The sequence below is a fragment of the Sarcophilus harrisii genome, chromosome 3 (genome assembly GCF_902635505.1).
Source record: "Sarcophilus harrisii chromosome 3, mSarHar1.11, whole genome shotgun sequence".
Classification (NCBI taxonomy): domain Eukaryota; kingdom Metazoa; phylum Chordata; class Mammalia; order Dasyuromorphia; family Dasyuridae; genus Sarcophilus; species Sarcophilus harrisii.
In genome coordinates, this window is record NC_045428.1 from 346,102,785 (window position 1) to 346,122,259 (window position 19,475).

Consider the following 19,475-nt stretch of genomic DNA (forward strand, 5'->3'; position numbering starts at 1 on the left):
ATCCCTTTGGACTTTTTAACACAGAAGCTGCTTGTTTTTATAAAGTTATATTATCTCAGAGTAATTTAATACAATTTTTATTGTGTTAATCTTAGCTGTTGCCAAACTTAGATGAAGGAGACAACAGTATGTAGAGCATTAGATTTAGAATTACAAAGACTTAGGTTCAGTGAGACACATACTAGCTAGGTAACCCTTGTGAGGGCATGTAACTTTTCAGCTTCTGAGGAAATGTTCAAAGTTATGAGTTTCAGAACAGATGACACTCTTCATTCTGGCAGAAGTGTCCTCAATAGCTCACTACACTGATGACACTTCACATTTGATCAATTGCTTCCTCCCCAGCCCCTCAACTCCAAAAGAACACCCCTGCCCCAAATCAACAAAGCAATATGTGCTCAGAGCAATAATGACATTAGCAATGATCCAGTTTCATTTTTATTTGAAAGAATGCAAAGGACTTAATTACTAATTAACACTGAAATACTGCCTTTCAAATATCTTTACATGTTCACTTATGAAAAAATCATATACTGTGGATAATACAAATTTAAAAGAATATAATATTCCACTACTTTTAATTTTTATCATTATGTTATTAACAATCTTTTGTTTTACTTCAGACGCTGAATCAAGACAAGTTCATGAGAGAATAAGAAAAAATACTGGTGGACATAATGTAACTTTTAATTAAATCATATAAGAATGTTGTAGAACATTCTGTTATTGATTTTTTAGAGATATAAGAACTGAATTCTAAGTAGCATTTCAATTAGTCAACATTACTTTTAGTGTAATTAAAATCTTAATGTGATCTTTTAAAAATAATCCTCACTCTTAAATTGCATACTAATGAGTATCTTTATCTCCAAAATTGGAATGCTGTTCCTTATATAACCACATTATATTATCAAGTACATTGCTGCTGCTTGGTATATTCAAAAGTTATCTTGTATCCTCCCATAATACATATGTACTTAGAAAAGATAAAGATGTATATATGGAAGGTATATAAATGTATATAAGAAATGTGTACACACATATATTTATATGTGCATATATAAACATGTGTGCATATATGCATATGTACTATACATACATAGATACAAGTATATAGGAAGGGGAGGAAGAGAGAGACACACACACAGAAAGCCAGACAAAGAGACGGGGGAAAGAGGAAGAGGGAAAGGGACAGCGGGAGAGAGGGTGGGGGGGAGAGGGAGAAGAGAGAGATGGAGAGGGAGAGAGGGAGAGAAAGAGATAGGGAAGGAAGAAGAGAGAAGGGGAGGGAAGAAGGAAGAGAATGAGAGTTAGTCTGGCTTTAGATAAAATTGGTAAACATTTCCCCAGTATTCCTTTGCCTGGGGTTCCAATATGTCCTGTTCCTTGGCTACCTTAGGCATGAATCTTCAACTTTTTTATAAGGGCCAGTTCTCCCATAGGAATTGTAGACTATTTCAAAATGGTTCTTTTCCCTCTCTGAACTCTTCTTCCTCCATAAAAGTTATGTATATTATACCTTAAGGCTTACAAAGGGCTTCTTCTATAGACATACCAAACTTACAGTGTAATCCCCCCCACACTGTAGAAATTTAGTAACTAATGCTTCCTAAGGTTTTAGGAGATTAATACATTACCCTTTTGTGATATAGCTGTATTCTAGGAACAGATGCCTAGATATAGCAATTTAGATAAACACAGCTCCACTTCAATATTTTTAGGCTTTTGTAATAGAAGAATAAAATACATACTTTTAAATAGGAGTAGGCCTCTCCTTAAATAGCACTATACAGATGATCACATATTCTGCCTATTCATGATATTATCCATGAATATGTATTTATATGTTCATTCACATATATGTAAATACATCAAACATCTAAACCCTAAGAACAATCATGGTATGATTGTGTATGAACTAAATCCTTAGATATATAATTGCTATACAACTCAACTTAAATACAATGAGTTCTTTGTAAGTAAGCAGAGGATATTATAATTGGAGGTGATTTTAAGAGATTATCTCATCCAACCCTAGACTAGGACTAGATATAAGTGCTTGTTTATCATTTAAGATTTAGTAATATACATATGCCATAATCATTCATCTCAATATTTATATCTTAAATCTCCTCATTAATCCAACCCTTTTCTGTCATTTTTTCGAGATCATGATTACTCTCCTTCATACTGTGGGTGGATGTGCCTCACACATCTAACTTGAGCCTTCCATTTTATTAAAAGTTCTAATCAGTTTATTTAGAATCTACTGTTATCTCTTTGCTGATGATCCCCAGATCTACTGTCTGACCATTCTTATCTTATGTCTAGTCCCATAAATCAATAAATCATTTGATAAATATCTCATTTACTAAGAATTGCAAAATTCATCCTGCCCAAGACATAAGTCATAATCATTCCTGAAAACCATTAAACTCCCTGTGTTCTCTATTTCTGCTTTCTTATCACCTCGGTTTCTAACCCTAATCATTAAAAATTTCCTTCTTTGTCACTTCATGTCTGGTCTGTTTCCAACTCCACATCTCTTAAATCCATCCCCTTCTTTTTACTCATAACTCTCTCCACATTGTAAGCTCTCATTACATCTCAATGGGACTACTAAAATACTTTCCTAATTGAACTTCCTATCTCTTAATCTTCTTCAGTTTATCCTTTACAGAGATACCAAAATGATATTACAAAGTGATAAGTCCGATTGTGTCACCACACCTTCAAAAAGTTTTAATGGACACCTGTTACCTCTAGAAAAAGACACTTTTCTGTGAAGCCTTCACTATGGGATTTCAACCTATGATGAATGAACCATGCTCTTAGTGCAATTTTTGGTTTAAAAATGTACTAAAACTTTGAGACATCTTGAATTTCAGATTGAGTTGTTATCCTTTCCCCTTCTCCATGCACAATGCTCTCCAGAAAAACCAATCTATTTTTGTTAGTTTTTATGTTTCATTTCATTTCACTCCTGTCTGATTTTATACAGACTATCCCCAATGTAAGGAATATTCTCTCCTTTCACTTCTAACTACTGGAATCCTTAGGTTCCTTTCAAGTTCAGGTCAAGTAATATTTCCTATATTTCTTGAACCACTGTCCCTTCCTAATTATTAGTAAACTTTCCTCAAATTACTTAGTAATGACTTTGTAAGTATTGTACACATCTTTATCTGTATTATTCAATTATCTGTATATTCAATTCACTAAGTGAATTGAAAATTTCAGTGACTATTAGAAATAACAGAAAGTCTCATAGTAAAGGAAAAAATAATGAAATATAGTTCAGTTATCTTATGCTCATAAATTATCTTAGTTTGTCAGATTAATCTATGCTGTATTAATTCTAAATTTATCCATATAGAATTACAATTAAAGTGAATAATGAAACATTAAGTTGAAATATATTTTAAAAGGAGGAAAATTATATTAAATAAAATTGTGTATCTTTAAAATTAATTTTATGCATCTTTGAGATAAAAATAGTAAATTCTTGGATGATTGGACCAACCTTTGTGTCTATGTGAGCCGTCCATGTTGCTAAATTCGATATGATTCTCATCAGCCCAGTACAGCCTACTATTGACATAATCTATTGTAAGTGCCATAGGTCTAGAAATCTTTGTTTCTATGACAACACTCTGATTCGTTCCATCCATCCCAACTCGGCCAATGTGAGGATATTCGCAGCAGTCAATCCAGTACAAATACCTAGAAAAGAAAATCAATGATTATTCTGTTTACAGAAGCTCAAGCTTCAACACCCAAGCAAATTTTATTTATTTACTTAGCAGTTTTCAAATTAATTTTTAAACATCTCAGTATGAAAGAGGTGCTGGAAAACATTCTTTGATGACAATTAGATCAAATGAGATAAAATTTATAATAAGTATTTATCCCAATGCTTAGAACATAGTAGGAGCCCTATGTCCCCTCTCCTGTATCTTTGAGTTTTTATTATAATGTTGATGTGCCACATTTATTCTTATTTTTCAACATTTAAAACTTAGATAAAAATTTATTTACAGTATGCTGCCTTCTTGGAGAGTACAAAATTACAGAAGATAAAAACTACAAAGACAGGACATATATAATTGGCACACACATATTACACTTTGCACCAACTATTTGGTGCAACCAAACAACCATTTAATTTTGGAGATGATCTCCTCGAGAGATGAATTAACTTACTCAAGATTACACAATTAATAAGAACATATGGGATTCAAATCCAGGTCTTCTAAGTCCAAAAGCATTTATTATTATTATTATTATTATTTATTATTACTCTTCTTAGAGAGTAACATTTCTCCCCATTAGATTACCCTGTTGAAAGTTTAACCATTCTATTCTGTAGAATGTCATGTATTTATAGACAAGGACATTTTTTTCCTTTTGTTTTGCCATCACTTAACAAAGTTCCTTCCAAAAATTGGGCACTTAAAATGTTAAAATTAAAATTATTTAATCCAATTACAAAGTAAATAGCAAAGTTTCAAAAAAAAATGAATGGAAGGCAAATATTTTCTCATAATTTCCATAAAGAAAATGGGAGAAAAGATTTATGCTTTGTATTTCCCAAGTCTTTTTTTTTTTAGTCACTTAACTAAGCAGTTAAAAAGTTTCATGCTAGCCAACTGTATTCAGCAACTGCAAATTAGCCTTCTTCCTCTTTTTAAAAAGTAAGCATTTTAGCTAATACTTCTTGCAGTTACAAATTCAGAAGAGTTCAACAGTGGAAGTATCGGGAAACCATTATACATGATTAAAATCCATTTATAATATCCTTAATTCCATATTAAAATATTCATAATAAAATATTTATTTTAAAGGCTATGTTAACAAAAGGGTCCAAATTTAAAATACTATAAAATTAGGGGTTTAAAAAGTCCATTTTGGTGTTTTAAAAATAAATGTACACTTTTAACTAGAAAAAATAAATTTAAAAATATTTGGTTCTAATTTAAGTCTGATCTTGCAAGAGAGGAAAAATACATTGAGGCCACAAGGACGACTTGCTTAAGAAAAAAAGATCATAACAGAATCAACTTATGCTGCAAGCGTCATTTTTATTTCTGCTTTGAGAGTGGAGTAGAAAAAGGAGAGAAGAGTGGAATTGAGTCAGACAAGTTTGAGACTTTCCCAAGAAAAAGCTATAGCATAGGCTACCTACCAATTAGGAGGACTCAAAGTAATTTTGCAAGAGTTTCTTTCTCCAAAAGAATATTAAACAAAAGTTTTTAAACACATGAAGAGCTATAAGAAACGATAGGAGAAAGAATAAAGAAATATTTTACTCTCTAATGAGGAAAAGAAAAAAAAAAGGTAGATGCTTTATTTGCACTGATGTAGATGTAAGAATTAAAGACCTTTAAGACTAAAGTTACCAAAAACTTGAAGAGCAAAATTTCTATTTCTGATTTTACTTATCCTTGAGTGCAGGAGGTCTTCGATCTCTATCCTTTAGACAATTGTCTCTGATCCAAGCTAGCACTATCACACATTTCCACAGATGTTAATAATTTCTTTCAATTCTTCCCCAAGGGACTGTGATTTCACTGGGATTGGTGTACAGATTATAATCTCTTTATGAGTTAATATTTTGCTGATGGTTTTGAGTTATTATCCTGTTTCTAATTTGTCTCAAAATTTGATCCAGATTAGTATTCAGATAACAAATATAATTCCACTCATTCTGAACTCAAAACTCTTGAGTTTCAGTTATCTCAACTATAAAAACATACAAAACATTGATCATCTCTTCCTAAAGCTCTGACTCAATATTTCTACAATTTTTTTTAACATTAATAGAATCTAACAGAGTGCACACATCATTGGAATAGCTTTAGGGTAGTAAGAGGCAGTGCTGAGATTTGAATCCAGGTTTTTAAATCCAAATTAAGTATACTTTCCACTGTTTCATACTGTCTGTATTAAACATATCACCTCCTTATTCAAAATTCCTAAATGGACCCATAAGTCTCTGGAACAAGAAATATTTCAGGTTGGCATTGCTGATTACCTATAATCTGATTCCATGTCACCTTTGTAGCTTTAGGCAACCTTACTCCCTTTCAAACATTCTATATTCTATTTAACTTGGACCTTAATTATTCTCCATCTTTCTCTCCTTTCCCATCATGTATTTGAATCATAATTAATTTTGTATATGTGATCTCCTTATGAAATTATAAGTTCTTTGAGATCCAAACTTATAGTATTTCTTGTTTTGATTTTTTTTATCCACAGTGCACAGCAATTGTTATGTAGTAGATATGTAGTATATGTAGTAGATAAAAGTTTGTGAAATTGAAATGAATTGAATTGAGTAGTTACATATTGTTTGCTTAGTTGAGAGAATGCTTTCTCTACTAACAGTAATTGATCTAGCTCAGATGCAAAAACACATTCTTTCCTTGAAATGCTTTGAATCTTAAATTGTTAGGAATTGCAAGGATATAGATGACATCAATATGCCAATATGTCTCAGAATCTTTCTAGTTGTGTGATACTGATGTAGTCATTTAATCTTTTCTCCTTAGTTTCTTCATCTACAAATGCTGATTATAATAGCACCCAACTCCCAGGATTATTGTGAGGATGACCAAGTGAGATAATTATAAAGCACTTAGCAAAATGTCTGATGCATGGTATACACAATAAAAACTTACTATTGTTATTATTGTTATTCATATATGTATATATATCATGTAAAACTACTAGTATTTATATATTTTGTTAACATTAAATATAATATAATAATGTATATTTGTATATTATATCAACTTCTCTTACCCTGATCACACTGTGGGCAATTTTTATGTTTAATATAAAATTTCTTTTAAAAAGCATTAAGCCAATAGGAATTGTTAAAGTATTTAAAATAACATTTTATTAATTATTAGGGATATTTTTGGAAACTATTCTGATATGTTATATAGGACACTTAAAAATGGTCTATATAGACACATGTTTGAAGCAGGCACACTCTATTTTAAAAATTAACTCTGCAAAACATATTTCTGAAGTCATTAAAAATAGTAAATGAATTGCAAATGGTTATATAGTCATACTATCATATCATGTCAATGAACAAATAAAAAAGAAATAAAATGAGTCTTCTCCATTATTCTTTCTTTTATAAAAGCCATTTTCCAAAAAGTAAACCATAAAAAACTAAATTAACCAACTTAAAATTTGAACATATCAAAAATCTAGTTTCACTAACAAAATTAGGCAGAGTACATCCAAGATAAAATGGAATATTTTGCATTTAAAAAAATTGTAATAGACATCAAGAATTGATAGACTCAAGTAGAACACTGAGCAAATGTTGGGACAGGAGCTCAAACTTGCTTCACGTTAATATGCTTATATGTTCGATAGAAACATCATTAATTTGTGTCTACTGACATAATGTGACTACACTGTTTTCAATCTGTGTCTACTGACACCAAAATAACTGGATGAAAGCAGAAATATTTGTCTGACCAACTTCCTGAAAGTTTGAATTCCTATTCCAACTCTAACATTTACTCTGGGTTCTCCTTGAGTTTATCAAGAATCTTTTAAATGTCTGCTCCAATTTTTAAGGCTCTTCTTTGCCATATACATATTTTCCCCTCTTTATCAAGAGAACAATTTCTTCTGTTGTGAAATTTGCTTCAGGTGACCATCCCCTCCCACTTAAAACTCTTTCCACCATGGCTTCCATGATGCGAGACCATCTTGATTTCTCTCTCTCTGTCTCTGTCTCTCTCTGTCTCTCCTCTCTGTTTCTGTCTCTCTGTCTCTCTGTTTCTCTGTCTCTCTCTTTTTAGCCAGTTCTTTCTTTTTTCATGGACTTTTATTTTTGTTCATACTGACCAAAATGGATGACCATCAAGTCTCTATTCTTGGCATTCTACTTTTCTCTTTCTGGTATGACATTCTTACATCTATTTTAATGTTAATTTTTAATTACTACCTACATTGCTACTTCCTTCAAGTATTCGGCAAGTCAACATCTTTGGTATTTCCATTTTCCCATCCCCACTTCATTCATTTAAAAGTTATATCTAAAACCCCATATATTTTAATGCGATGAAACTATTTCCATTTGCAACACCATTTCTATCACTGGTATTTCTTTAGTAACTCAGGGTAGAAATCTTGGGCTCATTTTTAATTCATCTCTCTCATTGCTTAAATTATAATAGACCACTATATATAACTTATACTTCATGATTTAAAAATTTTTCCTTATATTCTTTTTGTGGAAAAAATCAGTATAAGTATTATATTTCGTATTATATAATATTGAAATTAAAGACAATAAATGGTTTTAAAGACTCAGGATTACATAGTCAAGCTGCACTCAGTTCTTGTAACTCACTCAATTATATATTATTCATTTTTTTCTTTGAAAATCCATATCCGTTTCTCTCCAACAGCTTACAAAAATTGATCCCCCTTTCTCCCATCCCACTAAATGAATCTTCCCCAAAGCAACTTTCATTAAATTTTTCTGTGATTCAAGTACTTACAGTATCTCCCAATTACCCATCCTTTGAATCAATGTGGTAGGCAAGGTACAAGAATTGCAGTACTGGTCTGGAAATTAGGAAGATTTTAGTTTAAGCTGTCTCTGAGTGCTTTGGCCAAATTTGTAAGACAATAAATTGGCAGAGAAAGCTTCCCTATTCAAGAGTTTACTATACTAATGCAATAATGGGTCCAATGCAACCCTTATAAATCAGTCAATTAGCAAATATTTATTGAGTAGTTTCTCTATGTTCTCTCTTGAACATTTTAAGGTACATACATATATACAATACTTACATATGTGTGTATATATATATATATATATATATATACATTAATGCATACGTATGTATATATGAAAACATAATCTCTACCCTTAGCAATCTTTGCAATTTAGACATGTGGATATTTAAAAGCATAAAGGAAAATGTAAGGAATGTAAATGCTGCAGGAATTCAGATAAGGGAGAGTTTCATTTTTAAGTGTATTAGTCAGGGAAGAACACACCGAGGCCTAGGTCTTTTTGAAGAATGGGTAGGATTTGCAAAATGAGACTGGAGAAGAAATGTTTAAAACTAAACAGGTGTTAGAACCCAATTTGGTTGAGCTCTTTCAAGACCAGATAATAATAAATTCCCACTTTCCTTAGTAGGAGTCTTCACAGGTCTTCACAAAGAATCTTAGAGCTAGTCTAATCCCTTCATATAGATGAGGAAACTGAGACCTAGAGGAGTGAAAAAAGTTGCCTGAGATCATGCAGTTGTTAGCAGATCACAGGTCACAAGTCAAGATACAGTGCCATTCCAAACAAACCTGGAGGTTTCTTTGTCTTCATTTATTTGTTTATTTATTTTTGAAAAAATGATCAAATAGTATTATTTAAGATCAGACAACTATATAGAATAGTGTATAGCTCACCAAGCCTGAAGTCATGAAGACATGTGTTCAAATTCAAATATTATCTGGTAACCCTGGCCCTTGTCACCTAACCTTATTTGCCTTAGTTTCCTCATCTAGAGAAAGAAATGGAAAACTCTTGCAATATCTTTACCAAGAAAAACACAGATGGAATCATAAAGCATTTGACATGACTGAAATAGCTAAACAATAACAAAATTATTTAGGACAGACTAGAATAAGAGTTTTTAATCTGGTGTTGGTTAACTTAAAAAAAAGATATATAGTTCATTTTATTTGTAAATCTATGCATTTTCCTTTATTCATTTAAAAAATCATTATGCTGATAAGGAATTCTTAGACTTTAATAGACTGTCAAATACATTGATAATATCTACACAAAAAGCAAAGACTTTAGGTCAGAAATCAATATTAAGTTTAAAGATATTTGACTGGCATTTGCACACTCTAAAATCTGGCCTATTTTCATCTTTGACATATTTTCCACTGCTCAAAGAATCATCAGTATAGAAGGAACTTAGTAATCACCAAGAAATGTTTTCATTTTATGAATGAGAAAAATTGAGTTCCAGAGAATTTTAGTTATATGCATTATCATACATTATCATATAGAAAGCTCATTTCTGTACTTAAGTCTACCCTGAAGTCAGGACAGTCTACTAATGGTTCTGAAACATGTAAGTATATGTTTCATTTCCACTTTTATAATTTTGCTCATCCTGTTCAGTCTGTCTAAATTGATCTGTCATGGACCCTTCTCTCCTTTCCATCTATACTACTTTACTTGTTCATCTCATCAGCTCCCATATTTCAATGATAATCTCTATGCAGATGATTCTCAGATTTGCTTGTCCAGCTCTTACTTCTCTATAGACCTCCAATATCAAACCATCAATTGTCTAATATTCACCATAAACTGGATGTCTTAAACTTAACCTTTTCAAAACTGAACTCATTATATTCCTTCCTCTCTAAACCTTCTATCTTTCTGACAACTTCTTAAATGGAAGGATATCCCCAACTTTCCAGTCAACCACATTGTCATTATTTATTCCTCTCTCTTTCTAACCTTCTTTTTATCTAATCACTTGTCCCATTTCTACTTTAAAAATATTTCTAATATGTGTTCCCTCTGACACTGTCACCTTCCACTGTAGTACCTCATCAACTCATACGTTGTAATAGCCTGCTTGTTTGCTATACTAACTTTATTTTTCCCCTATCCATTCCATCCAACATTTAGCTGTTAAACAGATCTTTATACTCTGTAGGACAGACCAATGCCTCATCCTCTATTTCATTAATTCTAATGGTTCCCTATTATCTTCAAGATCAAGTATAAAATTCTCTATTTGGTTTCTAAGATTCTTCATAACCTGGCCCTTTCCATCTCTCTGACCTCTTTATGCTTTATTTCCCTCTATATACACTGCAAACTTTTGAAAATGGTGTCTTTGCTGCTTCTTGCATGGTATAGTCTATTTATTGCCTCTGAGCATTTTTACTGGTTGACCTCCATGCCTAGAATTCTTTTTCTTCTCATTTTCATCAATTAACCTCCCTTGCTTTCCTCAAAATAACCTTCTGAAAAACTATTTTCCAGTCTTCCCCACACCATGCTTTGGCTCCCCCATTAGATCTTGAGCTTCCTGAGAGTAAAACTTATTATGTTTTCTTTTTTTTCCATTTCTTTGAATTCCCAGTGCTTAGTATCATGTTTGCCAAATAATATAACTTCGTAAATTTTAACTGACCAAAAAAGAGATATCTCATGTACATATTAAAATCTTTCCATGCTAGGTACAATTCAAATTTAATTTCCCTACTCTAAAAACATCCCATAACTATATTTAGCCAAATCATTCTCTACTTTTATCAGAATTTCTACAAAAGTTATATTCAATATCACATACTTAAGCAGTTCTATATGATGTCCTTTTCTCTAATTAAGAGATTTAGATTGGGTGATGGTATCTTGAGATGAATTCCAAAAATACTGAATAATGAAGTTCAAAGAATGCCTATTAAAAGATCGATATCAACTTGCCTGTAGTGTTTTTTTTTAATTTGTGGACAAGATTTGGTATGTGCAAGGTTCCTTCATTGTCTATGTTCTGGATATCTATATCTATTTCTATCAATTACTAATGATATGTGAAGAAAAAAAAAAGCATACTCATCTTCTTACTGTTGGATGGCTTAGATGACAGAAGCCATACTAAAAGAATCTAAAAAGACTAGAACAGTGGTTTATAAGTAATCTGAAAACGATTAGGATGCAAGTTCAAAAGATCAGTTAGATAAGTTTAGGACAAATACGACTTGTTAAATGTGAATTTTATGTTAGGTTTCAAACTCAATATAAGTTAGTACTATGATATCAAATAAGCTGAATAATAGACTAAAGTAACAGAAGTAGCATTTAGAACAAGAGAGATTTTGGTACCAGACCATATAACTTTGTTTAATTTGGGAGGATATTTAACAAAGGATATTAACCAGATGAATAAATCCTTCTGAGGATGATCAAAAGAATGAAGGAATTTTAAATCATACCATAAGAAGACAGACTGAAGCATCTGGACATGTTTAGTCTGTAGAGGATGAAAATTAGGAGAGATTAAGATCTTTGTGTTCAAATATTTAAATGTTGTCATATAGAAGAGAAATCAGATTTAGTCTGCTTGACCTTAAAGTATAGGACAAAGACTAACAAATGGAATCTGTAGGGAAACAAGATATGTATTAATATAAACACTTTCTTTTTTTTCCTTCTTTTTTTGCTGAGGCAATTGGGGTTAAGTGACTTGCCCAGGATCACATAGCTAGGTAGTATTAAGTTTGTCTGAGAGCAGATTTGAACTCAGGTCCTCCTGATGTCAGGGCTGGTGCTCTATCCACTGTGCCACCTAGGTGCCTCCATTATAAAGCATTTCCTAAGATTAGCCTCTCCAAAACTGGAATGAATTTTCTGAGGAGAAAGTGAGCTCCCTAATCCTGGAAGTTTTAATGTAAAAACTATAAGGCCATTTGTCAGAAAGATTGTGGAGGAGATTAATGCTTTGAGTAAAAGATTAGACTACATGATCTCTGAAGTTATTTAGAATTCTGGGATTCTGTTAGTTTGCAATTTCTTCTTCAAATATTATTTAGGCTTAACTCATTAATTTTTTCTTAATAAATCTTAATAAATTTTCTTTGAAGAGTAATGATAAACACACACACACACACACACATATATATATATATACATACACAGATATAGAGATAGATACTGTCAGTATCTAACCATAACGTCTAAATTGTAGCTGAGTTCTTTTTAAATTATCTTCTTATATAATGCTTAAACTAATTGGTTAAACACAAAGATAATTATTTTATAAAATATCCAAATCAAAACTCTGAAATGAATGATCTGAAATTTTTTGCTCATCTGTTAAGGTTCACCTAAGATTATGTAGAAAGAAACTCAGTCACAATACATTCTTTGTAAGTTATGAATAAGTGTAAACAAGATATGTAAAAGAATCTCAGTTTGTAACCATAACAACAGGCTGTTCAGTTTTGTGAATGCTAGGATGCCTTTTATAGTTCAATAGAGTGTATTTTGCCAGAATGAATGAAAATAGATCAAGGAAAAAGAAGGGTTTTTTGCATTTTAATTTTTTTCTTTATTGGAAAAAAAGCAAATTTAGACAGTACCATCCATCTATAATTATTTGTTTTCTCAATTTGCAATTAATCTCTTCTTGCTCTCTTATATGATTTTCTTTCACTGAAAATGAGAATAGAAAAGGTAACTACCTGGATAGGTCTAAAAGATACAAAAACTAAGTTTGCATGTATGGTAATCATTTATTGTTTTAACCTTACAAGTTAACATGATAGAGCTTGAGACTCATGGTTTCTTACAAAAGGAGAGAATACTTTCATAGATGGATGAATCTCTTCTTATCTGCTTATAGAAGAGGTAATTGTATTCATTAATCAATGTAGCAGATATACTTTAATAATTGGTCCTTACCACAAAATAGTCAATAACTATAGCAATCTAGTATTTGACAAACCCAAAGACCCCAACTTTTGGGATAAGAATTCACTATTTGACAAAAACTTCTGGGAAAACTGGAAATTAGTATGGCAGAAAGTAGGCATGGACCCACACTTAACATCATACACGAAGATAAGATCAAAATGGGTTCATGACCAAGGCAGAAAGAATGAGAATATAAATAAATTAGAAGAACATAGGATAGTTTACCTCTCAGACTTGTGGAGGAGGAAGGAATTTGTGACCAAGGAAGAACTAGAGATCATTATTGATCACAAAATAGAAAATTTTGATTACATCAAGTTAAAAAGCTTTTGTATAAAGAAAACCAATACAGACAAGATTAGAAGGGAAGCAATAAATTGGGAAAACATTTTTACAATTAAATGTTCTCATAAAGGCCTCATTTCCAAATATATATAGAGAATTGACTCTAATTTATAAGAAATCAAGCCATTCTTCAATTGATAAGTTGGTCAAAGGATATGGACAATTTTCAGATGATAAGGTTGAAACTATTTCTACTCATATGAAAAGGTGTTCCAAATCATTATTGATCACAGAAATGCAAATTAAGACAATTCTGAGATACCACTACACACCTGTCAGATTGGCTAAGATGGCAGGAAAAGATAATGACAAATGTTGGAGGGGATGCGGGAAAACAGGGACACTGATACATTGTTGATGGAACTGTGAATGGATCCAACCATTCTGGAGAGCAATTTGGAACTATGCTCAAAGAGTTATCAAACTGTGCTTACCCTTTGGCCCAGCAGTGTTATACTGGGCTTATATCACAAAGAGATATTAAAGACGGGAAAGGGACTCACATGTGCAAAAATGTTTGTGGAAGCCCTTTATGTAATAGCAAGGAACTGGAACTGAGTGGATGCCCATCAATTGGAGAATGGCTGAATAAATTGTGGTATATGAATGTTATGGAATATTATTGTTCTGTAAGAAATACCAGCAGAATGAATACAGAGAGGATTGGAGAGACTTCCATGAACTGATGCTAAGTGAAATGAGCAGAACCAGGAGATCATTATACACTTCAACAACAATACTTTATGAGGATCAATTCTGATGGAAGTGGATTTCTTTGGCAATGAGAAGATCCAATTCAGTTTCAATTGATCAGTGATGAACAGAACCAGTTGCACTCAGAGAAAGAACACTGGGAAACGAATGTGGACTACTTGTATTTTTATTTTTCTTCCCAGGTTATTTTTACCTTTCTAAATCTGATTTTTCTTGTGCAACAAGATAACTATAAATATGTACACATATGTTGTATTTAAGATATACTCTAACATGTTTAACATGTATGAGACTACCTGCCATCTAGGGAGTGGGTGGAGAGAAGGAAGGAAAAAGTTGGAATAGAAGTGATTGCAAGGGACGATGTTGAAAAATTACTTATGCATATGTTCTGTTGATAAAAAGCTGTAATAAAAAAAAATTGTCTTTACCAAAGAAGAAGGTTAGGAGCCATTTAAAGAGAATGAAAATCATGTTGTTATCAAAGAAAAATGTTCTGGATTTTTTGGTTTGTTTATTTTTTATTTTTTGTTGTTTTGTTTTTTGCTTGCTGGAGAAATGTGTTGCCCATATGAAATTTAATAGTCCTTTAACAGTTGTAATCTATACAAATTCAGCAGAGTAGAAAAATAAAGAACCAGGAAAATGAAGATTTGCTTTCAAATACTAGTTTGAAAATATTATTTATATGCCATTGGTAGGTGCATTAAATCTCTGTGAGCTTCCAAATTCTTTTAAATAAAATAGAAGTATAGAATATCAATTAACTTCTCCAAGATTTCATTTAAGTCTAATTTATTGTGATTTTATTTATTTATCTAGTTAAGTAGAGGGAAAAAATCATGTAAACCAGATATTTGACTATATTTATGAGTGGAGTAATAATGACACATAGACATAGTCAAAAATATCTCATGGCATTGGCCAAATGACTCTCCTTTCAATAACAACAGCACTGGAGTAGTAGTTATAAACTAATATTCAACAAACCCAAAAAACATCCTACCAGATTCTCTTTTTATGCTCTTGCCAGTATTGGTATATCTTGCTACAAATAAAAGATATATTATTTGAAAACTACATATAGGTCAACTTTTGGGTCACTCGAATAGTATTTTAATATACTTAAAATTCTATAATTTAAAACAATTCTGTGATGGATTATTTATAATATGAGCAAAGCAAGGAAGTATATCTTATTAATTTGTTGGTTTAAATTTTTGTATTTGGAATACATGCGAAGTTATATATATATAAAATAGGGATCAGGAATATAACATACTTTACAAGTTAGCATATCTGCGTTTCAGACCAAGTGCTTTCCAAAATCATCATTATCTTCTTCTTCCATCATTGATTATTTTTCCATGACAATAGTAAAGGCATCTTGGTTTTATGCATCCTTCTTTTGAATATCCAAAATATGTTTATATGTATTCTAGCTAATATTCAGAATACAAAGTTATATGTTATATTAAAAATAATATTTGTATTTAAAATAATTCTTTGTATATTTGTTTATATAGTCATAAATATGTCATAAATGTAAATACTGATTACAAAAATATATCAGAGAATGAATGTTTTAAAAAGCCTACTGTTAAAAATTCCTTAAAACTCTTTTAAGCTAGTTTTACAACTTCAATAAAAGTTTGCTTTTCTTTTTAAATAAAAGTGAGAAAAGAATATATTGTGACCTTTCTTGTCTAAATGATTCTTAAAACTTAAGTTGTATCATTAATATAATTTTAAAATAAGTTATCTTAATGAAATATTGTCCTACCTTGAATAGTTCCATAATTTCACTGATTTTTTTCACTGATATACAAATAATCAGTATAAGTAGCATCCATTCATAACTTTCTCATTCTTGGGGTAATTACTGTTTATGGGACAAGATTTGTTCTGTCCATTTTGTAACTTGCTTTTAATTGGTATCCTTGTTTTCATTTTTACTTCATTTCTATAATTATGATAATAAGGCCCCAAATGATACTAAAACTGAGTCATCAAAGAAAAGCATCAATGAGTCATCCAAGTTATATTATTTTACTATTTAATATATTACGATTATTTAAAAATCCAGGTCAGATTAAACAATTCCAAAGGATTCAAATTTCACTATAGTCATCTTTGGAGATCATTTTGGGTGACCCTTAAGAAAATATATACTAAATTGGATATAAATGGTCAAGTGTATCCATTGGATACAGATGATCAACAGTAAAAGCATACAATATAATTTATTTTTTTTGGTAATTTAAAGTTATAGTTATTGAGCAATTATCATGCAGAACATTATATGAGGTGCTAGATGAAATTTAAAATTAAAATGGAACATAGTTTTTTTTTATCAATAAGTATTTAAGTACCCACTATGTGCCAGACACTGTGCTAAGTTCTGAGTATATTTCTTACAACTTTCAATCAATTATATGATGCTAAAAATTATGTATGATGCACAATATTGTTTTGAAAGTCTGCCTGTTTCCTTCTCATAAATTCATTACAGATATTCTGCATATGCTTATCAATTATTCTCATAAAACTTTTGTTGGAATGATGGAACATAAAACTGTAGTGCTGTAGTCATCAATATTATTTTGGTTGTTTTTCTATTAAATAATAGTAATTGTATACTTTTAGCATGCTCCATTCTTTTAGAAATCCTTAAAAATTGAGTTCTAAGTGATTTTGAAATTGTGTTGATTTTTCACAGACTTCTTGTATGTGTATTTGTTTCAGTCTATCTTCTATTCTCATTTATTTTATTCAGTGCCATACCCACTTCTTCATAAATTACATATAGGACTATTATGACTATGATGACTTAATTGATCTAGATGGAGAACAGTTTATTATAAATTCTTTATAATTTTTCATTTTCATGTATTTTCTTTCCTCCTTCCACTTTTCATCCCTAAATGTCCTTTGGATAACTTTGATTAGTTTTTTTTTTTTTTTTTGGTATTTTAAAGCTTTTTATTTTCAAAATGTATGCATAGATAGTTTTCATCATTCACCATTGAAAAACCTTGTATTCCATTTTTTTCTCCTTCCCTTCCCCCACTACCTCCCTTAGATGGCAAATAATCCAATATATGTTAAACGTGATATGTTTTTTTTTCTCCCTGAGGCAATTGGGGTTAAGTGACTTGCCCAGGGTCACACAGCTAGGAAGTGTTAAGTGTCTGAGGCCAGATTTGAACTCAGGTCATCCTGCCTTTTGGTGTTCTAACTACTGCGCCATCTAGTTGCCCCATAACATGTAGTTCTTAACCTTATAAAACTTATACTTGATTTGATAAAAAATATAAAAACAGGATAAAAGAGATGCAAAATAAAGTTTTATTTAATATTGAAAGGGAAAGGGAATTCTTCCCCCCCAAAAATAGTACTACTGTTGAGCTTTAAAGAATGGTTTTGATTTCAATAGCTGAAGAAGAACAGAGGACGCCACTATGAACAATGAAAAAAAGTGCTTTGGGTGATCGAGAATCTTCCAATTTTGCTAAAGCATAAAAGAGAGCAATTAATAGAGTAATATGAAAGATAAGATAAGCCTAGAAACGCAGTGTGATACCTTACTCTGGAGGACAACACCATGCAAAATAGTTTGAACTCTACTTAAGTAGACAATGGGATTTTTTGTGCAGTAGATTGATACAACTATATTTTTTAATAAGAAATATTATACTGGCAGTAGTAGATTGGAGGTATAAGAGTGAAATTTGACGAGTGGTTTAGTGGATACAGATCTAGATCTAGAGTAAGGAAAACCTGAGTACAAATACAGCATCACATAATTACTGGCTATATGACTCTGGCAAGTCACTTAATCTCTGTATAACTCAGTTCCTTTATTGCAAAATGGGCATGACAATAGCACCCATTTCTAGTATTTTTTTTTGAGGATCAAATGAAATTATTTTCAAGCATTTTGTAAATCTTAAAGCACTCTATAAGTAGTAGTCTATTATAAATTTATTATTATTGTTGTTATTATTATTATTTTCATTTTACTTTTGTTGTATTGTTTCCATATTAGAAGAAAGTTATATTAAAATATTTTGAGGTCCCTCTCAGATTTCAATCTCTGATGCTGTTTCTTTAGATTCAAGAATATAAATTAGAAGTGTAATGTTTGCTTTCTGGAGGTCCTTTGAATGTGTATTGGTCTCAGCAGGATAGATACCACAAGAATGATCAGGAATAGAGTCTAGAGTCTTTATTCAGGCCCAGTCTTGATCTTAGTGGAGGAGTCCAGGATGTAGGAGAGCCACCAGGAGGATGGTCAAAAATGGAATGTCTCATTTCCAGTTCTTCTTACCCCTTAAAAACCCTATTACAATTACATCATTACAGCATACTATGTATGTGTGAACTAGAGCATCATTACATCACTATGCTAAGTACTAAGTATATATGTGAACTAGAGAACCATCATCTCATCAGTTCCACTGAGTTAACACTTTGTTCTAAGTATCTTTTGTCTTTGTATTCTAAGAACATAGTAGGCATTAAATAATTGCTTAATAATTAAATTGAATGGCACTTTTTATGTGTAATTAAGTAATAGTAATGACTGAGGTTTATATAGTTCTTATTATGTGCCAGACATTATGCTAAACACTTTATTTTGTATGATATTTTCATCAACCCTAGGAGACAACATGCTATTTTCTCCATTTTGATGAAATGTTTATGTTGGAGAGAAGGTTTGAATCCAGATTTTCCTCAGTTCGAAGCCACCCAACTGTCTAATATGTCATGCTGTCTATCAGAGTCATCTATATAGATATGATAATTGAAGTAATCTTAATGGATTATATTTGCAAGGAAGAGAGGGCAAAAGGAAGATTCATAAGAGAGGTTAGGGAACACCTACATTTTTGAGAATTAGTAACAAAAAACCCAGAATGTACTA

General features: G+C 31.3%; 1 protein-coding gene across 1 annotated transcript in view; it reads right to left on the reverse strand.

Moving 5' to 3' along the window:
- LRP1B (LDL receptor related protein 1B) overlaps window positions 1–19,475 on the reverse strand; it is a 2,378,573-nt gene that overhangs the window by 314,871 nt on the left and 2,044,227 nt on the right. Inside the window, exon 60 of the mRNA XM_031963676.1 lies at window positions 3,524–3,723. Within this exon, the coding sequence (XP_031819536.1) occupies window positions 3,524–3,723 (200 nt within the window). The remainder of the gene's footprint in view (window positions 1–3,523; window positions 3,724–19,475) is intronic.